At 42.3% G+C, this 23308-nt stretch overlaps 1 protein-coding gene across 1 annotated transcript in view; it reads right to left on the bottom strand.

Annotated features, from left to right (window-relative positions):
- Positions 1–1769: 1769 nt before the first annotated feature.
- Positions 1770–23308, bottom strand: part of LOC138566173 (zinc finger protein 84-like) — a 60500-nt gene continuing 38961 nt past the window's right edge. The window contains exon 2 of the mRNA XM_069643208.1: positions 1770–15076. Coding sequence (XP_069499309.1) covers positions 12451–14055 — 1605 coding nt within the window. The 5' untranslated portion in view covers positions 14056–15076 and the 3' untranslated portion in view covers positions 1770–12450. The remainder of the gene's footprint in view (positions 15077–23308) is intronic.

Raw genomic sequence — 23308 nt, 5'->3', positions numbered from 1 at the left:
TTTCTCGCTTCCTCTACCCTGCTAATGTTCCTGATAGTTCTGCATACTGGTCAGCCCTAAACTCGGGCTCAGGCTCCTGCATGTCCAGTTGCCCTTGCACTCCCTATGGGCTCCCTCAGCACATAAAGGTTCTGTATCTTTAACCCGACAGTCCCCTCTCTTTGCACTTAAGAGCCACCCTCTGGCAGCACTCATCGAGTTCCCTGCACTCCTCCTCACCCCCACGCCCCTTTGGCACTTCTCCCCTCCCCACTTCCCTGCACTTTCGTGATCTGAATGAAACAAGGCCTAGTAAGATTGTTGTTTGTCCTCCTCCTTTTTCACCCTCGTCTTGTCGCGCAGAGAAACACTTGTTTACAGGCACGTTATAAATGACATATCACGTCACATAGGGCATACCTAACCCCACATAGGATGTCACGCATACCAGAACAGCGACCGGGCCTGTCCGTGATGCACCCTGGAGAGCGTGGATATGAACATGTTTAGGACATGTCCAGTGGTAGCTAGATTTTGGCAGAGTGTTGCAGACAAGGTAAAGGGGGCAGGGGTACAGATACAAGCATGGCCCCCAGAGTTCTGCCTGTTGGGATTGTTCCAGAGAGGAGGGAAACAGACTGCTCGCCTCTCAAAAATGAAGGACCTGATTTGCATCCTGGCAAAACGTAGGATAGCAATGATCTGGAAATCATAGAGGCCTGGTGGGTAGATCTAAGACGCTGGTCATTGGCAGAGACAGTAGTATGGCAAAGGGCGCTACAGAAGGGAAGGCATGGGGGGGTGAGGAAATAGAAGCCGGGAATGCATTAACACAGAGGTTGTTTGACACTATGCATACCGGGAACACCTGAATGGGAGCTAGAGGAGGCACACAGCTACAGTCCTCTACCACCATAAATGACAGTAGCGGGTGCATTTACGTTACTATGCTGAACCAGGAGCGATGATAGTAAGTAATGTCCATGTGTAAGCATATTCAGAAGAGCACATTTTCACAACAAATACAAGTGGTGTTTATTTGTTTTTTTGATAAAATAAAAGGTTATTAAAAAAAGGAATCTTCCACAAGATCACCACACTGTCAGGGAGAGCATAAGAAATGTTCTACAAGATCACAACCAAGAGTATAAGGGATATTAGTCTCGGAGGATAGCTCAGGGGCAACGAGATCGCCTTGTAAGCAAGACGACGCAGAGTAACACAGGTTCGATCCACGAGTCCGTGCTTAGAAACCTCTTGGTATTAAGCGTTTTATAAATAACCAATTATATATTATCTTTCACAAGATCCAACCACCACCAGGGAGAGAATAAGGCAAATTCTATAGGATCACAACACCACCAGGGTGAGTATAAGAAATCTTGCACAAGATCACAACACCACCACGGTGAGTGATGTGATTGAAATACTACCTTGTATTACCTTGGTATGGTGGACTAAATGCAAATGCCTTATGTATCTAAATCTCCCTCTGGGAACAATCTAGTGAATACCTACTCTAAGCTGCACAATTTGTGGTTACACGAGAGCTTGTGCCTTCCAGACACTCGGGTCTCACTGTGTCTTATTCTACACTCTGATGTTACTCTCCCTATGTCTTTCTACCAGTCCCCGTCGTCTCCTCCAACTCCTCCGCACTGTTCCATGACACTTCCTTCTTTATCGCTCTGATGTGACTCTCTCTACTATCTATTGCCATCCTCTGATCGTACTCCTTGCTACTCTCTCTCTCTCTCAACCACCCGATCCACACTACTACTGCTTTCACCTTTTCTTGCTCTAATACTTTATTGTGTGATAGTTACAGCAAACAACAAAATACACACATAAACAATGTAAAAAGCAACAATCAAATCAGCATTAAAACATTAAAATACCCTAAGAAATAACAATACAAAATACACACATAAATACATTATCACTAGCCATAAATAAAACCTGACATTTATCAATTCATCACTTTTTCAATTAAAACAGGCCATCATCCTAATATATTATTCAAACATTGTATTGCAGCAATTGGAAGGCAATCATTTGGGTCTATAAGCATATTATTTCCCAAGTGAAAAAAGGGGTTTTGGTAAAAGAAGCAGTATTACGAGCATTACAAAGTGGGTGCATTTGGCCATTTGATGAAACCGTTTCCCTTTTTACAATACAGAAACGATATAGCCAATCCGGTCTTGCAATGTTATTCTGCTCACTCATAACATCATTAGTATCAAGCAGATTCAATTTTACATGCAGCCAGAAAACTCTCTTTCTCTTTGAACAGTGTCTGATAACATATGACAGGGGAACATTATACTGCTTTATATCCATCGCAAAATGGTCAAATATCTTATAGTCCCCCAGCTGCTCTCTATTAGTAATACAGTCACTTTCAAACAGTCTCTTCTTCACCTTGCAAGAGTACCGCTCCAAATCGTTTAAAGTCAAACAGTTGAATTTTAACACCCTAAAAGAGCGGTTCACCCAATCCTTGAGAGGGCTGGGCTACAACCACCTTGCATCCGCATGACATTCAGTTGTACAAAGAGTAGTTTTGGCAGAGGAAGTATTATACATCATATTAACTGCAGTCTGCACCAAGTAGGCCTTGAGTGCAACGAGATAAGACCCAAGATATGGCAAACCGCTGGAAAAGGAGTCCCCATTGGGAGGGACAAAACACGTTTCCAAATACCAATTCAACCATCAAACAATCCAGGTCATCTTCCCAGGTCACCACACCATGGATTATCCAAGGCACAATTGTCTGATTTAAGGTCCTGATAAGCAAAAGCCCCAGACATCTTGGTCTTAATTAGCTCCGCTAGATACCTGAACGTATCCACCACCTCCATTTTCTCTTCATTAATCCGCCAGATTAATTTATTCCTACCTGACCTCCCCTTCAATTGATTCAAAACCAGAACCTTAGATTTCAGGACATTTATATGAAGATCTAGGTCCTCAAAGAATTCCCCCACTGCTCTCAAAGATCGTTGCAGACCAACCGGGGTATAGTCTACCAAAACCAAATCATTGACGTATAGGAGGTAGTGTATTTTTAAAGTATCAAGTCTCAGCGGATTACCCCCAACATTCAATAGCGCAGCCCCAGTTTCTGATATATAAAGATTTAACAAAAACGGGGCCACCACACATCCTTGACGCAGGCCTTGCTTCACGTCAACCCAGTCTGAATAAGAGCCTCTTTAGTCAAGCCTAACTCTTAATCTCAGTGCCTTCATGCAAGTTCTACAAGATCTCAACCAACGGCTCTGGGCAACCCTTCCCATCTTGCACAAACAAAGGCGATCATCACAGTCACATGTCTTTGAGATGGCCAAAAAATGCCAGGCACAAGCGACGTTTGGCCACAGTCACCTGTTTAGCCAACGGGTGAATCAGCAAACAATTCAATGATGTATTAGTACCTTTTCTGAAGCCAGAATGGTTAACGTCAAACATGCATGAGGCCTCTGCCCTGACCTCAAGGGACCACAATATGAACCTGGAAAAGATGTAATAAGGTGCATCCAAAAGAAATATAGGGCAGTAATTCTCTTTTTAAAAATTACAACCACAGTGGCATTCCGCCAGGATGCAGGGAATTCATGAGCTCACAGAATATTCTGAAAAAGCTGCAACAGAACTCTAGCCCACAACAACGGTGCAGATTTCCAAGTAACATTTTTTGGCCTTTCTGATGGTCATCACAACCCTCTCCAAGTCAATAAGAAGGGACCACAAATGCTGCCCCACCAGTAGATTGCTACTTAACAAGGCACCCGGCATGGAATCCACGATAGAATAGAGCTTTACGTAGTGTGCCTTCCATTGGGCCCCAGAGAGCAGCTTCATTTGCAGTGACCTCCATATTGCCCCTAATTAACCTCCAAAAGCCATCGGAGTCCTTAGAAATAGCAGCAGACAACATACACTCAGCAGCCCTTTAATACAATAGATACCTAAACCATTTCAACCAATTTGTATATGCTTACTTAAATTTCATTATTTTTAAGTATGACAGAGTTACCGATCTTGCCGCTTTTCTAACATCTCTTCTCAGCTCCCTTTTTCCAAAAAACGAACTAGTTGAACTTGTGTGTATATTCTGAACCAGCACTGTTTTATTTATATATTTCACCGAAGTTAACCGCTGCAATAAGTGCTGGACACAAGGGACAAAAGCCAGAAGAGACATATTCAAAAAAACATCCTTGCTCAGACATTGGACCACCTTGGCATTAAATCTAGCCACTAATTTGGGATGCCATATTACCGCGTGATCCTGAGGTCTAATTTCCAACTGGATGCACGAATCAAGAATTGGTGCAGTGAGATTCATTCCAGTTAATTCCATGATCACTACCTGTATCGCTCTCCACTACAAGGACTTAAAACTGCTTTCAATATCTGCTGATATAAAAACGTCATCTATGGTGGAACAATCACGGCGTAAAGTGCATTTAGGTGGAACATCGCCCTTAGTGCGACCATTTAAGACTTTCAAATCACAAGCATCTCGCAGTGACCGAACCACCCTACCTCTTTTCCTCGCACTATCAGAGCATCGCCTAACAATGCATTGATCATAGTATACGTCATCTAGACATTCGGCGTTGAAGTTGCCCATGATGACCACACATACTCGTTTTCCCGCATGGGCAATTTCCAACACTTTGAGCATGATAGACCAAGAACCCATCTAGTCTGACGAGGCCGGATTAAAGTATACATTTAGCACTGTCAAGAGACTCCATGTGGTCGCAGCTGTCGCCCACCATGTCATTTTCACCCCCAATTGTCAGGTCTCCCCAACATCAACTTTTCCACCTTTGAACCCAAGTTTAAGCGCCAAGCACAAATTAGCCCCCCAAATGGTCTACTTCTGGCCACCTTTCTTGTAGGCTCTAATAATACGGTAAACCTGTCCTACACCGGGGTATTAAGCACAAGGGACTCCTGAAGACAAATCAAATCAGCCAACTTCATCAAATCTCCAATTTCACCCAAAGATGGGCAAAACCATGCATATTCCACGATACCAACCTTATCAGCTTATCTCAGTATGACCCCCCTTTTGGCCAAATGTTGCTCATGTAGTGAGTTAATAATGTGCAACTAGTCATATGTTACTGAACACGAATTAGATGAACCCGCAACCATCCCACCAGTCAATTGAGCATCTGATTTGACATTAATAACCAGAGGTTTCCATGGAATAGGCACCGGTCTACCACTACTCACTTCCCCACACACCTCTGCTTCTCTTTCGTTCGTAATGTCAGACAAAAGATACCCTTTCTCCCTGAGGCATGATGGTTTTGCCAATATAAGACTTTCAACAGGTTGAGAATAAAATCCCAACTTTTCAGCATCGACCCTCGTGATATCGGGAAACAGCACTCTTACTTTATCTTTCATTGTTAACCGTCTACTACTCTATTCTCCCCTCACTGCACTATTACTACACTTCCCTCTTCACACTACTACTCTCCTGTCTGTACTACTACTCTCACCACACCACTAACTTCACCCCTCTTCTTACCTCTCACTACACCCCTCTTCATGCATGCCTTACCACACTCATTATTCCTATCTCTTAATACTACCTTCAACCCCCTCTTCACCCCTCCAAACATACACACTCTCTTACTTTCTCTCGACTTCCCCAACATTTCTCACTCTCTCTTTCTCATCTTTCATTCATCTTTTAAACAGTGCCCCCTTATCTACAGCTGGTACCGCTCTCCCCACAAATGCCTCACCTGTGCTCGCCTCATATTCTGCCACCAACTCTACAGCACTCCGCTCCTCCATCCGCCTCCACCTGGTCTCTCGGTCCACCATCAGACGACCCCCTGACCAGAGCCCAGCAACTCCTGCCTTTCCACCTGTCTCCTTTTATATTGTGGTCCTGGTGATTCTGTCTCCACAAACCCCTTCCATTGGCTGCAGCGCTCATCTGACTACAGGAACCAATCTGTGCCCATCTTTTACCCAACAGCTAGTTTACCCAAGTTAGAGTCTTTAAAAATCCCTCTAAGCCCCTCCCACTTTTCCAGCACAGTTTTGGAAACAATTTCTGGTATCATAGCAGCAAGGGTCTCAGCTGCTTGTTCTCCCTGTGACTTTCCTCAGGTGTCCGAGTTTTGATACCAATTTAGTGTGAGGAGAGTTTATTTGTCTCTCCTGTCCACCTGCGCCTCTTCACTAGAGTATGCCATAAAAACGTTAAGAATTCTTTGTATCCCCAGACCTGTAGCAACCTCCTTATCCCTCTTCAGTAACTAACTAGGGAGAATGCAAGTCTTTAAAGGAGGTGCTGAAATATTTGAAGATGTTCCCTCGTCCAGTAGTTTAAGGTGCTTTTGGAGAATGCGCTTACATTTGTATCCAACGCGCAAACTCTTAGTGGGCTAGCAGATGGGGGAGGGTTTGTGGCCGTGTAGATTCTGTTTGAAAGCTGCAGAACCGGAATCATTAACGCATCTATTGACTGCATGTGAAGGCAGGACAGACCGACGTTCTCTCTTTTTGGGTCATATAATTGCATCCACACCAACATTGGGGGATCAATGATTGGTGGCTAAAGCTCTTGAGGGGAGAAAGCCACTCAGCAGTTTTTGCAATGATAAAATTCCTTAATGGAATACCCCTGGTGGGCTAGCACTGATTTAAGGTCATGGAGAGGGAGGTTAATGTTGTGAAGTTTGATGTTGGTTTGATAATGGGGCTGGCGAGAGGCTTTTTTTTACTGGAATGTGGCTGTTTAAATCCCACTTTCTTCTTCTATTTCCTTTTTTCAGCTGTAAATTATAATATGTTGAAATATTTTAGAACTTTTTAGGACCTTTTAATTATTGTATAAGAGGACATGGGCATGGATGGCCTTGTTCATTATTTTTTTAAATACACCAATAAAACAAAACAAAAATAAAATATAACTAACTAGGGAGAATATATTAGGGCATAGGATTGTGGTTTAAACTGTGCAAGCCTACCCAGGGACACCAAATGGTGTCATTTGTATCACCTGTACAAAACAGAGCCTTTACCCCACCCCAAATGGAGTGTGCTGGAACCTCCCAAAAGGGTCTGTAGTAGAAATAGAGGTAGTGAAAGTCATTTACTCATCACTTTGCACCAAAAGAGAGAGTAGTCAAACACCAGCAGTGGGCTAGCAACCCTCCCTCACCCACGCAGGACTGATTTATAAGGTCATGTAATATATAGGAAGTTACTGTCAAACCTCCTACCAGCCATTCCTTTTCAAAACATGCACAATATATGATATAACTATATACAGCTATTGATATGGATGTGCACACTTAATACACATGCACGAATGCTCATGATATGATATGTGATATGATAGTTTATTTATATAGCGCCTATACACAATGTGTTTCAAAGCGCTTCAAGGCGAGGGAGGGAAAAAATAATGACATTCTTACAGGCCATGAACAGTAAGGATGTGAAATTAACTACCGTACTCGGCCTAATGACATTTCAGATAGTGCAAGAGCTAAGACATAGATAAGGAAGGGAGGGGGGGAGTGGGAAGGAAATGGAAACAGACAGGCGACTACCGTACTAGGCCTGACAACATTTCTGGTAGAGCCGGAAAAAATACTGGTGAGGGAGAGGGGTGCAGAAAGGTAGGGGATGAACAAAACAAGCGACTATCATATCAGGCCTGATGACATTTCAGATAGTGCTGGAGGGGGGTTGGGAAGGAAAAAACCAGTAAGGGGAGGGAGGAGGAGACAGACGAGGTTGCTATCATACTAGGTGTCCAGGGACAATTCTGATATTCAGATATTCTCATGAATTGTTCCGCGAATAAAGAACTCAATGAATGCTCTCACACTACCCTACAAAGTGCATTGCTGATGCGGTGCTCATCTTCCCTGACTCCATCTGGATTGCGCAAAGAAGTAGATATATTCCAGAACTTTTGTGATGCCAATGGATTGACCCTTAATAGTTCCAACTCAAAGTCCATGATCTTTATGCCACCTACAAGTAAGCATGTGAAGATTCAGATGGAGGAAATCTTCATCGATCCGGTCACATCTATTGACTACCTGGGTTTTAGGCTTACGGACCCAGGAAATTGGCTGATGAAGGTCGAGAAAGCCAACCTCACATTAGGCAGATATAGATCGACCATCATAATGGTCTTGAGAGCACATGGGGGGTGGGACTCCTTAGGCTTGTATTTCACATTTATAAGCCCCAGGCATGACACCACGTGGGGCCACGTCAGGACTACACACTAGAAATGACTGACAATTCTTTGCTAAAAAACATTCTGAAACTTCCAGAGGGTACACCATGAATCATGCTATATGAAGAGACAGGAATCAGATACATTGGAAGGTTGGTAGCTTACAGACCTCCGTTTCATTGGATCACAATTTGGAGTTCTCCTTCCCTGGGGAAGTGCGGAGAGGCTCTGCAGGATGTTTCGGGACTGGGGGGAGGGGGCTTGCCTTGGTGCAAGCATGTGAGAAATCCTCTAATTAATCTATGTTGTAACTAATTTTGGACAAACCCACACAACATCACCTTAAAGGATAGACACACCCTAACGCATGCAATCCAACAGAAGACGCAGGATGTTGCTATTACCCTGGCACAGAGTGCTCTCTTGCTAGGCCTGTATAGGGATTGTAAATCTTTCATTGGCTATGAGCACTACATGGTTTATTCCGGACCCGCCCTAGAGAAGGCACCATTTGTCAGATTCAGATGTGAAAACCTACTCTTGGCTTCGCAAATTCACTATTGGGGTTTGACATCGACAGATCAATGTCCCCACTGTATAGATGTTAGAGACTGAGCTTCACTATATGCTACTTTGCCCGAGGTATATGACTCCAAGGAGAAAATTGATAAGATCCTTTTTTTTTTAAATCGCGCCTAACATTGGTAGCACGTCTTAGCAGCCTACAAAACTGAAAACGTGGCTTTTAATTTTGCCATGATAAATTACATATTTACATCTTGATTAATTAGGAAAAGGGTGGTGTAACAGAATGCAACAATATATGGGCCTCATTACGAGTATGGCGGTCCGGAAACAAGGGTGTGGGTAGCAACGTACTGACACCCTTTCTGGACTGCCATACTCTGACAAAGCCGGTAGGGGCCATGGATCCGCTGGCAGGTCTGACTTGCCGGAAATTCTGGCCCCTACTGGTATTGTTTTAACAACTGTGCTGGTGGTTCAGTTTCCCCATTCCCATGGAGTCCAAAGGGACTCCACAGGATTATGGACTGTTTCCGCCGCCCGACATTCCGGTCCGCTGCCACTTGTAATCTCCCAGTAGCACGGTGTTACGAGGTCAGCGGCAACCCGCCTGTAGCAATGGCAGGTTATCGCCAACCTCGTAATGAGGCCTATAGTATTCACTAATAGACTCCTCCTTCCTAACAGCATCCTATGATTTTTATGATTGAACATTATTATTCCAATGTTGTTTTAGGAAATCCTGGTTGGAACATTATCCTGGCTAAAAGCATTAGGCACTTTACATATTTGAATCCTGACAGGCAATTTAAAAGAATATTGCTAACATGGTTAATTAATCGGCAGACTTTTTATGAAACCTTGAATTTTATACTGTCGCTTACTGTCATGCCTGCCAGTCCTCACTTGCCTTGTTTGCCGGCTTCTGCTAGAATCTCACCCAGGGCTGTCGCACTGCCTTTCGGCACTGCAAATCGAACAGCCAGACAATTCTACACTAGGTGGCGGCTGTTGGGGTCTATGCCTGGGAAGCGTTCTCGATTTTTCGATTTCAATCACGTGTGTAATCACGTGATACGCGAGCGGTCATGTGACCTGGACATGTATTTAGCAGGGCGCCTGAATATGCTTGCTACGTCTGATCTTCGTTTCTTGGCGTTCCAAAGCTGTTTCCTTGTCACTTGTTACTGCTTTGTTCCATCATAGCGTTATCTTTTTTCTTGCTTATCTGATCGGAGTTCCGCTCATACTCGGACCGACTACAATGTGCTTTCCTGTCAGCAGGACCAAGGAGTTGTCGGTTCCCGGTCACAGCGGGTTCCGCTACCTTTCAAGTCTGTTATTCCGCGTGCTGATTTCTATCAGCAAGGCTGCAGAGCTTGTCGACTCATCTTTCTAGCTGGCTTTGCTCTTGTCTATTCCCTGAAAACCTGAGTATTGATCTCAATCAGCACGGCCACAGAGCTGGTGGCTCCCTGTTATAGCGGGTTCCTCTATATTCCATAAGTGTTTGTTTTTCTGTTGGTATAAGGGCATTACCAACAGGGATCTAGAATTCCTCTCTGCTTATCCCTCCTCATGCTCGACCCACCTGTGATTGCTGGAATTCTGTCTTCATCATCAAGGGCACTCAACTTTACTCCTCGTTCATCTGAGACCATGAACAACAATTCCTATTACCACCATTTTTGAACACCTACTTAATCCATTCCTTACTCTTGGATCAAGTGCACCGGACTTCTGGGACGCTATCCTGTAGTACACCAACTCGACACTAGTGCGGCCCTCGTGCCGTTCGGATTTAGCTTCCTTTACTAACTACCCTAACCCGGTCGTTGTGTTCCTCATGGATTACCTGGTGTTCCTATGAAGACTTACCTGGGACTGCTTTGCAGGTTAGTTTGTTGTTGAATTCGCCCATATCTTGCTGTTTAGCATTGGTTAGACACTAATGTAGTGTTATTTTTTTTGCAGTCTGACTAATTGTTGTTTATCCACACCCTTTCCACTGATGACTCCCTCTGGCTGTCTGGTTGTTACAGCCAGAGATCGACATCAGTTGGAAGGTCTCATATTGATGGGACGCCGTCCTACCGCAGACCATTCCAACATATTCCTGAACGGCTTGCACCCTGTATCCTTTACAACTGTATCATTTGCTGGGTGTACTATTACAGTGCGATCTAGGTTGTAATTTATGACACTAATGCTGTTACCCATGTCTCAATAGGTTAGGCGTACTTGGGCTTTAGAATGCATTCATTTTGCTGTCAGAGCCAATGTGCTTTCACTAATGTTCAATTGTCTGACTGAATTCCAGAGCAATGGGGCCTGCAAGGAAGAGGCTCTTCCATCCACTCTACTGCATTTGTGACATGGGGTGACCATGAACCAGGCAGAATGGGAACTAATGTTGCTAGTGTGGAAAATAGTGGGTTACCATATTTCTCAGGAATGGTAGGACAGCGTTAGGGGGAATGATGACAGATCACAAGAAGTACTTTCCTTATCTAACAGCAGAACATGGAGAAAATGGAGAACCAGCGAGAGGGGATTTCTATGTTGAGGTCTTTGTTAGCAGCAGACAATAGTGCTGTAGTCTCTGAACCAGGAATACTAGGGATCTTAAACATACTCCATTGGCAGTGAGTGAGATATAATAAATCCCCCAAGTGTCTGGTCCAGAAATGGCCAGGTCAAGTAGAGAAGGATGCTATGTAAGTTCAAACAAAAGTGTGTGTTATTTGGTCTGTGCTGTTGTAAAGTCCTGGTCTCTATATTACATATGGTACAAGCTCAATAATGTATTTGATCATGTGTTTATAATTAAATGATCCCTCACCAACTAAGATGTTTTTCAAAATGTTTATAAGCAAAAAATATGATCCTACAATTTATCAGTTATTACAAACAACTCACAATTGGTGACTGACTAAAACAGAACCAGGCCTACTATTTGTGTAAATAGCCCCCTTAACACCACTTTCATTTATGCCTTTACCACTAATGTACGTCTGTAAACTATGTTTGTAAATTTACTGTGCACGGTATAATGTCTTATTGTTTTATATATGCCTTACTTTACTTGTATTTTTTGTTCTGCACACCATCATTTGTACTTGTATATTACTGTGTAACCCAAGCTGCAAGTTATCAGGATTCCCCTGCACCCTGATACCCTTGGGTCTGGCGCGCACTAAACATACAAATGCACATGTTTTGCACCTCTGGTGCTTCCCATGGCACAAACGTATGACATTTTATAAAACCTCCCTTATGTGTGATTTTTGTGATGTACTATTTTTGTGATGTACTATTAGGTCACTCTTTTGCTTGATATCCCCATCACATTCAGAACACGCACATGGCATCTCCCCAGACTGATTTTTCTAGTGTATCACAAGTTGAACACTTTGCTTGAAAGCCTTATGACATTGAGGACACGTATATAGTTTCCCTCAGTTTAATTTCTCCTGTGTAGCACTATTTCAACCTTTTGCATGAAAGCCTGATCACATTCAGAACATGTATACGTTTTCCCTCCAGTGTCATTTCTCTGGTGTGGCAATAGTTCACTCTTGCTTGGAAAGACTGATCACATTTAGAACATGCATATGGTTTCTCCACATTGTGATTTCTCGGATGTAGCCAGAGTACTCTTCACCTTGAAAGCCTCATCACATTCAGGACAAGCATATGGTTTACCCCCCAGTATGAATTCTCCGATGTATAATTAAACCTCTCTTTTCCTTGAAAGCCTGATCACATTCAGGACATGCATATGGTTTCTCCCCAGTATGAATTCTCTGATGTCTAATTAGATCTCCTTTTTGCTTGAAAGACTTATCACATTCAGGGCATGCATATGGTTTCTCCCCAGTATGAATTCTCTGATGTATAATTAGGCCTCTCTTTTCCTTGAAAGCCTTATCACATTCAGGACATGCATATGGTTTCTCCCCAGTATGAATTCTGTGATGTTTAATTAGATCTCCTTTTTGCTTGAAAGCCTTACCACATTCAGGACATGCATATGGTTTCTCACCAGTGTGATTTCGCTGATGTACCAATAGATGACTCTTCACTGTGAAAGACTCGTCACATTCAGAACATGCATATGGTTTCACCCCAGTGTGATTTCGCTGATGTATAATTAGATCGCCCTTTTGCTTGAAAGCCTTATCACATTCAGAACATGCATATGGTCTCTCTCCAGTGTGACTTCGATTATGTATAATTAGACCTCTCTTTTCCTTGAAAGCCTGGTCACATTCAGGGCATGCATATGGTTTCACCCCAGTATGATTTCGCTGATGTATAATTAGCTCTCCCTTTCGCCTGAAAGCCTTATCACATTCAGAACATGCATATGGTCTCTCCCCAGTGTGCTTTCGCTGATGTATAATTAGATCGCCCTTTTGCTTGAAAGCCTTCTCACATTCAGAACATGCATATGGTTTCTCACCAGTGTGAGTTCTCTGATGTACCAGTAAGCTACTCTTCTCTGTGAAAGACTTGTCACATTCAGAACATGCATATGGTTTCTCCCCAGTGTGATTCCTCTGATGTATAATTAGAGCTATCCTTTGCTTGAAAGCCTTAGCACATGCAGAACATGCATATGGTTTCACCCCCGTATGAATTCTCTGATGTATCATTAGAGCTCCCCTTTGCTTGAAAGCCTTATCACATGCAGAACATGCATATGGTTTCACCCCAGTATGAATTCTCTGATGTCTAATTAGACCTTTCTTTTCTTTGAAAGCCTTATCGCATTCAGAACATACACATGGTTTCACCCCAGTGTGAATTCTCTGATGTATAATTAGAGATCCCTTTTGCTTGAAAGCCTTATCACATTCAGAACATACATATGGTTTCTCGCCAGTGTGATTTCGCTGATGTTTAATTAGAGCTCCCTTTTGCTTGAAAGCCTTATCACATGCAGAACATGCATATGGTTTCACCCCAGTGTGAATTCTCTGATGTCCAATTAGAACCCACCTTTGCTTGAAAGCCTTATCACATTCAGAACATGCATATGGTTTCTCACCAGTGTGATTTCGCTGATGTTTAATTAGAGCTCCCTTTTGCTTGAAAGCCTTATCACATTCAGAGCATGCATATGCTTTCTCCCCAGTATGATTTCTCTGATGTTGCAATGGATTACTTGTTTCTTTAAAAGTCTTGTCACATTCAGAACCTGTATGCTCTTTCTCTTCGGTGTGAAATATCTGTTGTTGCCACATATGATCTGTTTCACTGAAAGTAGCTTCACATTCAGAAAATTCCAGAAGTTCCTCCATTGTGAGGATGTTATTTTTAAATAGTGATTTCTTTGTAAGGAGCTCCTTGTCAAATTCAAAATATGTATATCATGATCGGATTCCCTCGGTTGACCTCACCAGGTCAGGTAAATGTTTACACGCGTAAATAACAAGAATCAACCTCCATCCTCAGTCAAAGCAGGCAAGTCTGAAAATAGAAGTACGTTGGTGCTTTTTAACCTTTCTATGTCCAGAGCACAGTTTCTAGTCTTGTGACTGTTGTATTCAGGGCGTTAATCAATGGCAGCTGCCACTGGAACATCAACAGCGGATGACTAGCATCACAGCAGGTGTGCTATTGATTCTGAAGCATTAAGTCCAAAGCTGGTGTCGAGCACCTTTTTCATCCTTAATGTGGCAGACCAGTGCCTTTGATAATATTTGATAAATTGGTTCTACAAATCTCAATGCATGAAGATGCCCAGTCTCTACTTTAGAGTGGAAGCCAATTTCCTCTCCTCTGTCTGTTCACCTTCCCTCCAGTATAGAGTCAGTGCTCTACTATTAGAGGGCCATTAGTACTGAAGGTTGCTAGCCTCTCATTAAGGTGTGCGTTACCCTTTACAGAGGAGGTTGTGTCCCATGCAGTACATTTATATAGACTCTCTTGGAGTTAGTACCTCCTGTGTGAATATTCCCATATGCAGTTACTTATAGCCACAGCACAGAATGCTGCATATACACATTATGCATTGGGTCAACCCCCTCACACACACCCTCTAGTGGGACAGTGCTATATGGGTTGGAGACAGACAACCTCCTTATAGATTGGTAGTGATTGGTCATACAAACCAGATGTTTCTTCAAAATCATTAATAATTGCAGTCCTTTTTAGTGAATTGTCTTCAGAGCCTGTAATATATTTTCCCCACGGTAAGAGGCTCTAAGTTGGGAGTGACTGTGATGAGCAAGAAATCTCTCCCGAGACCCAATTCTGTTTTTATAAACAAAATCTTTTATAAACATTTCACTGTTTTCCAAGTTTCTTGCTTGTTGTGACCTATTTGAAGGAAGAAGAAAACCAGGATGAGTGTTCCATAAGCAACAAATATATATTTTTTGTTTTTAAAAGCATATTTGAAAAGCAAGAAGGCAGGTTTCAACTTTATAAAATATATTTTTTTAAATCCTGATATACTACTGAAGTGTATAGCGGACACTGAGTTAAAATGAGTAACACTAAAGAACATCTGCTGCAGTGCCCACCTGCTAGATGCTGCTCTGCTTAAGGTAAGCCCTACTGGGCTTTCATTACATTGTTCAGAGTGCCAGCACCATTTGAATATGGCCGCCGCTGCTATGACAACCACACCGCACCAGGGCGGTCTCCCCTCAGCCTCACCGCCGCTAGATACGGATTGGAAGTCGCACAGAATTTTAATACAGGCCTCAGGAGAGGACAGGCGAAGCCGCCACCATTCAAACACCAACTACTAGGGCCGTTGTCCCCTGTCTTGTGGGATGTATTGACCCACTCCACTATGCTATGCGGCATCACCCTGCCAGTTATGATGAAAGAAACTACAACAATGGTGGCAAAACCCTTGTGCGTACCAAAAACCACCAAAAACCGCGTTCAAGCACACAAAAAGATGGATGCACAACCAGCCACCCATGGTGCATGTGTGGTGGAATAGAGCCCACTCTGCAGAAAATGTGCCAGGGGGCTCCATGACCAGCAAACAGGGTGCAGAGAGAATCAGCACTTTGCAAGTGAAACTCCAAAAAGTGCCTACAAATGACAATTGCTTTGTTGCCAAAAACTCCAAAATGCCTATAACACAACAGTTCTCAACATTCAAAATCTTGCCTGGCGCTAAAATTCATGTAATCTAATGAAGCATTGCGAACATACAAAGTTCTAATGTGAGGAGCAAAACATTCATCAGACAAACTGGATTGTCTATAAACTGACAGCCTCTGTCAGAATCTGGGCGCAGTACCCTGGGCTACCTGAATGACAGCTGTCAGATGAGTTACTGATGAAACTTTAAAAGGGATCTAAAACTAAAAAGTCTGCTCGATTAGCAAACATAAAAAGGATTTTTTTGCTAAAAAGAATATAGATCTCAGTTGCTTTTTATCCCACAGAGTTAAGGCTAAGGAAGTAATGTATTTATGTTTGATGCAACAAATTTGGTTTTTGCTGGATTTAAAAAGTTCATTAGCCTGGCTAAGCTGCAAGAACTGGGGGGAGGGATATCCTCTCAGCAGAAACTCACTGGGAGATGTTAATTGCGGGTTAGCCCAGACACTTGTCTATAGAAAGAGAAGGAGCAATGACTGAGCTTCAGCCCAGGAAACTGGAGGTGTGAAGGTGGTCGTAAATGGCTCCTGGAAGGAACAAACAAGGAGGGGGATGCCCCTGAACTGCGGGGAGACAAAAAGGGGCGGACCATCTAAACATGCTAAACATGAACAAATAACAATTCTTAAAAGACTCATAACTTGTCATCCAAAAGGAAAAAATATACCAAGGACAGAGTTGTGAATCTAATTTTTGGCTGCACGTTTTAAGAGGCAGCAAAACCGTATGACATGTTCTGGACAGACATGGCAATATATGTGGTTTTATGCGAAATGTATTAATGTTAGAATTGTGAAAATGTACGCACACATCCCTATGTTAAACACACACATTTGTGGAAAGTTGCATAAAGTTTGGAAATTGTGAAAAGTCGAAACAAGATCCCACAGCTACAGGATTTGGAGGAACAGATGCTACATAAAATATGGCATCTTTGTGTTATTTGTATAAAGGTGACCAATGTAGAAATGTGTAGTTAGTATGAAATCCAATTTTGAGACCAGTGACTAAAGTGAGGTCTCCGAGGACTGTAAAGCAAACGATAAAATGTGACATCATCCGGCCCTGATCCAATCATTCAAATGCAAGGTGGAGATGAAGTTTTGGTCCAATCCAAGACACAGGGGCAGGCTTAGCTAAGCCAGCCCATACACCCACTGTGTGATGTCATTTTAAAGCATAGAGACAGCTGACAACACATAGGGACTCACAGATCCACTCACTTTCCTGATTCCGGTGAAGCACTCTGATCCAGCATTCTACATCCAGCTTTAACATCCTTCCAGATCCAGATGCCAAAACTCTTGCCAGCAATAGGGAACTATTGATTTCAGCAAGGCTCAAATTCTCCAATTTATTCTCTCCACTCAGTGAAGCGCTGTGTGGTGTGAGAAGGCCTTCTGAACCTGTATCCTGAAATTCTCTGGCTTGCTACCACTAGGCTTGCCTGAGGAACTTTGTATCCAGCTGATTGAAATATCCACAAACAAGGAGGACAGATCCTGTGCAAAACCAGTGACTGGCCTAGCTGATCCAATCCTGTGCCTGAGGTGCTGTTCTTCCTAGGCCAGATCCAATCCATGACCAGAACTGACGGTACAATTTAATAACTTATTTTGTAAGTATTAATAGGAAGAAAAGTGACCCTAATATCTGTGCATAGTCTTATCCCAATCTTAACCCATCCTATCTTTTAATTCAGAATCATAGTATTGTCAGAACCTTTCCTGCACTGATTTCTCTCATTCGTTTTATAAAATCATAAGTCATTGGTGATTTTGAGTAAGAAAAGTAAATCCCAGAACGGAAACTAGAGTATCACACGTGAAGGGTTACGCTAGCCACGTAACTGTGGAAATTCACATGTGACATTCTCTTTTTCATAGTCATAATCTAGTGTAAGCAAACCCATCTTTCATTTTCAAAGTGCATTTCTGTTTTCCATTCTCGCGCCTAATTTACAAAAACAACCTTTACTAAAACCTCTATAACTCCCTCAGTTTTTGCGATAGAAACTCCTACTTGTACCCAACATCTGTAGCTATCCATAGAACCCAAAACCGCATTGCAAAATAGTGCGATTCTCCCGTTATCGCGAAAATCGCGCAAGGAAAACTTTGCTGCGAATTACAATTCTGAAAGGTTTTTACACGTGGGAAATAGCTTTAATGTGTTTCCAACTTGGACTTTAAGATTTCAAATGTTTTCTGCTGACCAAATCATTGCTTGTGATTGTTTGCACTTATTCAAAGCGGCTCCCATAGCATTTAAGTATTTTTGACCATATTTGGTGTTTTGCCCAGTCAATTCTAAAAACAATTTTAAAGCCATTCTGACAGCTGAAAAGTCAATTCCGTTTTTCTCTTGCGTTTGAAGGCGGAAGGTGGGACTGATATTCTGTTTGATTTGTGCTATTCCTGAATACCTGCTCTCTCCTCCCATCTCTTTACATTGCCTATTGGGGGGGTTGAGGGGTGTTGCAGGGGGAACTTGTAACCATAGTGCCATCTATACCAAACCAAACCAAAAGTATTGTTTTCTGTGCCGCATTTGTTTTATGCTCATTCCTTGATTCCCAGTGTATTAAAGATATTATTCAGTGTTCTGTCACCCCATTGGCTATTGTTACCTATTAAAATATATTGCGATTACATTTTAAATACATAAATAAATATTTACCTTTGCAAACCAGCCTGATTCCCGGTTCAGTGTGACCGGGGAGGTTCCAGGAGAAGGGCGCGATATGAGTGGTATATCGTTCAGAATATTGAACTTATAGCCAAAAATAAATAAGGGTTCCAATTGTGCACTACATGCCGGGCTTGACTTGGGTGTGTGCCGGATTGAAATCACTTGCAGTCTGGCCATGGGCGATGCATCAGCTCTCCTAGCGCAATGAATGACAACGCCACTAAGGTTCTTACTGTACCCAACCACCGCCCCTGTCCCTCTAGATAAAGCCATATTTGCCACCCATGATCCTATCACTCCCTCTACTGACCATATGGTCAATGGCTCCTAACCACTTCCCTCTCCCAAGCCTCATCCACCGGGTGAGTTTCTGGGCTCCCAGCAGGTGGCTCCTGCGCAGAAAACCAATGAGAGTCCCAAGCTATCATGTAGGGTTGGGGCCCTTAGCACTGCAGAATCTCTGCACCTCAATCTCCCACCAGCACAGAGATCGACAGATCCTCCGCGTAACAAGCCAATGTTGTCTCCCTACAATGCCAGATGGTATAGACCACCATTACAAGCCAGCATGCCTGAACCCACAGCCACAGCGTATAGTGTAAGGAAGGCATGGTATCAAAGTAAGACACAGACACAAGTGATCACAGATCAAGGGTGTTTATTAAACTGTAAAATGGGTGGGATAAATGCCTAATCTAAACCTAAATCTAAGATAGCAGCAAGCTACGACCATCAAATAATAATAATATTACCGTCCTAGTGGATTCTAGTCAAAGAAAAAGGACCTATACTAAAATAATATTGCCAATCCTTACCGCTATGCTACAAAAGAGTGTGGGCTAATGTTCACAAGAAAAGAAAGAAGTGTTCACAAAATGATAAATCAAGATGTTATGGCTGGGGTCTCTCTTCCCTACGTTTTTAGCACGGGGAAAGGTGGGATTCTGGAGCACAGCACACTCCTGGGCTTTTCTGGTACGGGTTTACAGTTCCTTATCAGGGTCTTCTGTGCCCAAGTCTCTTCTCATGCAAAGTCTCTTGCTTCTTTTTTTATTTTTTTATTGATTTAGTTGATTTTTAGAACTTTTCAATATACATATCAACCAACTCATCTAAAACATGACATAAAAAAGACTTAAAACATAAGTACAGCCAAAAATTAACATTCTTGAAAACATATCCAAAAAGCTGTCAAATTAAAACTAGCAGTTTCACAACGAACATTAATCATGAAGCCAGTACGTTCTTGGTGCACTAACATGCTTCAAAAACCTATGTGCTTATGAACTGTGACTCAAATAGTTTCTGTTTGATCCAATTTTAGTGAGGTTAAAAAATGTATGGTAGCTACTTGGACTCCCAGGGTGGTCGAGCCAAAAATGTGATTCCAGCAAACATTTGGTTCAAGCATAGCAAAACCCGAACAATACTTGTGGAAATGTAATTATCTTAGCCAATTTAGTTTAGTACATTGTGTGACTAAGTGAGCCAAAGTTTCAGGAAACTCAATTGATTGACAAAACCGACAAATGTTTTGAATGGGAAGAATTAGTTTACGCATGCATAGGAGATCTCTGGTTTCCCAAATTTGCAAGCGAAAACGCAAAATTGAGTTTCTATACTTAGATGAAGGCGCTTTCGAAAGCTTTATGGGGAACCTCTTTTATGAGGAGGAAAGCGATGACTAGTACCATGTTTATATGTGAAACATTTCTGATGGTTCAAAATCCATGAAGACTGAAGAAGCTTTAATTTGGCCTTGTCAAGATTGTGTATTAAAACTTCAATTATAATTTCGGCCTGTGCCAAGATCTTGTAAACTGACAATAGCCATCTTTGGACGAATGAATGGTCTGTAGTGAATATGTAAGTGCAGAGTACCTTGAGTAAATTGTCTGACCGCGAAGACATCAGGCATTTTCTAAGAAATGAGCATTGCTTCCAATCAAGGAACGATGACAATGATGTAAGACCCAATTCATAGCGTAGCCACGAAATGGGGATACTCTGAGGTAAATGCAGCACACTCCTCCAGAATTTGGCTTCCCATTTATCAAGAATGATTGATGACAGAGGAGGACCTGCTTCCAACCCATATAGGATGGTAGGAATGACTTTCATCTGCCAAAACGTTATAGCCGGGACTATGGAAAATTTTCCAAATTTAGTGAGGAGGGCACGCGCCTGAGAAATGGCAGTGAGAAGTTTAACGTCAATCAGAGCCATTTGTTTCATTGACTTTAAGGAAGCTTCAAAGATAACTCCCAGATAAGTATACAAGCATACCATAGACAATTTAACATTATGTCCAATAGACCAATGTTTTCGAGTATGAACACCTTGATGGGTATTAAACATCAACACTTGAGTCTTTGTAGTGTTGATTCTTAGTTCATTCTCTGCCACATAACAATCAAGGGCAGCCAGTAATTTCTGTAGGCCACTAGGAGTTTTTGAAATTAGAACAATGTCATCAGCGTAAAACAGCGCTTTAATGGGAGAACCATTGATTTTCGGTGAGTCAGATGGAGTAGATTCAAAAGCAAATTTGATGTCATGTATGTAATAATTAAAGATGGCTGAAGCCAATAAACAGCCTTGTTTAAGGCCATGTGTAGTTGGAATAGGCTGCAAAAGTAAACCATTCAGAGTTAATCTGACTTGAACAGAAGTTGAAGAGTAAAATGATAAATAAGGTCACCGATCGTGGCTGGGCAATGGTCATTTGTGAGTTTAGTCATGAGTTTGACTCTTGAAATTGAGTCAAAGGCAGAATGCAAGTCCACAAATGCAAAGTAAACCTGCTGTTTTTGCACATGACACTGTGATTTGATGGCATTTAGCAGAAACAAATTGACTACAGTACCCATACCGGCTACAAACCCTGTTTGAAAAGGATTGCGATGGAAGTGAGTGAGCATCCATGCAGAAAATTCAAGCAGTAGGAATTTCGCAAATATTTTACTCAGTGAATCAAGAAGCGCTATGGGTCGGTAGTTCTCGGGTAAAGCACGATCCCCTTTTTTATAAATGGGGACCAAGATGGAAGAGTGCCAAGACAATGGTAACTTTTTCGTACGTAAACTATTTTGAAACGAAAGAAATAAAATGTGGGCCCAATGGTGTAGATTATTCTTTAGCATTATGTTGCTAATACCATCGGGACCTGCAGCTCTGGAGTTTTTAGCCAATTTGATATAGTTAATGATAGAATCTAGGTCACAATTGAGGGACCACTTAGAAACTGATTGCATTTGATATTCAAACTGGACAAATGCTGAATCATTATATAAATTAGAGAAGAGAAGTATCCATTGCGCTGCTTGTACACCGTTAGCTTGTGCATCCCGTTGATGATTGCCATTTTTATGTTTTAGCAATTTCCAGATGCTCGTTGAATTTTTGATAGCCAAGGTGTTGAGCATAAGCTCGCTATCTTTCTGAAATAGGTGTGCTCGGTAGGCACGTATCCAGTTCGCATTACGAGTTTTTGCCAGCTTGGCAACATCAAACCGTGAAGGGGAAGATGAAACAAGCAAGGTTTTTCACTCTTTCCTGTAACACATCCTTCTATGGTGTAATTCTTTGTCAAAGGAATGTAGGTGAGTCAGAGGCTTCTGTTTAGAGATTATGATGTTATTATGGAACTGTTGTAGCATATCTGTATATTCAATGTTGGAGTTGTTCAACAAGGATGGAATAAGTGACTGTTCTAGTGACCAAAGCTTGCTAAGAGACCACGAAATACGATTACATGATTGATTGATAATCAGTTGAGAATGCAACCTTTTAGTATAGGAAGGTGCATTGACACATGGTCTTAAAAAATGTAGAGATAGGAACTTGTGATCACTGTGTGTCTGTGGGGTGATTACCAAGCCGGTGATGTTTTGGAATAAGAGTAGATCCGCATAAATGTAATCAATTGTGCTGACACTTGAGTCACGTCGCCAGGTGGTAGTGGCGGGCAGATCACCAGGCACAGCCCCGTTAACCATGTTGAAGTTGTTATTAGGCATAAAGATGGACCACATGGTAGCTTCCTGTGCAGCAGCCTCAGATCTAGGATTGAGACAGTCAAGGTTAATGTCACCAACTAGAAGCGTGGCAGTGATATCGGGAGATTGTAATACTAGTTCAAACATGTACGACAATTCTCTAAGAAACATGTTCATAGTGAGTTTTACCGGATTCTGATATATATTGAAGATGGCCATATTGCCACCAAAACCAATTACCTTAACTAATTGTATCAAGATGTCAAAAGCGCACCGCGGTTGAATTTGTAGATGCGCGGACTGCCGGGCTGCTACCAAGAGTCCGGACATTGGGCAACCTTTTTCGCCTCTTACAGCAGGAATCAAGGCAGTTGAGTAATTGTCCCAAACAGGTGGGGCTAGGAGCCATGTTTCCAGAACAGCCAAGATATCATATGAATGGGTAAATACATCAATGGAGTGTTGCAAGTGGGCATGTCCTCGAGTGTTCCAGCATCCTAGCAAAAACAATTGACGATCTTGACAGTCTGATGGTTATAGGTTGTGGCATGTAGTTTTGTTAGATTGGTAAACTCGTGTGGTGGGGAAGGATTGGCCAGAGGTACCAGATGATACATTTGTCGGAGTGAATAGAGATTGTGTTCGGTCGGGGTCCTGAGTAATAAGAAAACCCATGTCAAACAATATGAGTTTGGCGTTCCATAGCATCTTTGCAACTGTGGCTGATGGTATCCAC

This window comes from Ambystoma mexicanum, chromosome 2p (assembly GCF_040938575.1).
Source record: "Ambystoma mexicanum isolate Mex_15411 chromosome 2p, UKY_AmexF1_1, whole genome shotgun sequence".
In the NCBI taxonomy this organism is placed as follows: Eukaryota; Metazoa; Chordata; class Amphibia; order Caudata; family Ambystomatidae; genus Ambystoma; species Ambystoma mexicanum.
The sequence above is the reverse complement of the archived record's forward strand: the minus strand, read 5'-3'. Positions and strand labels throughout refer to the sequence as shown.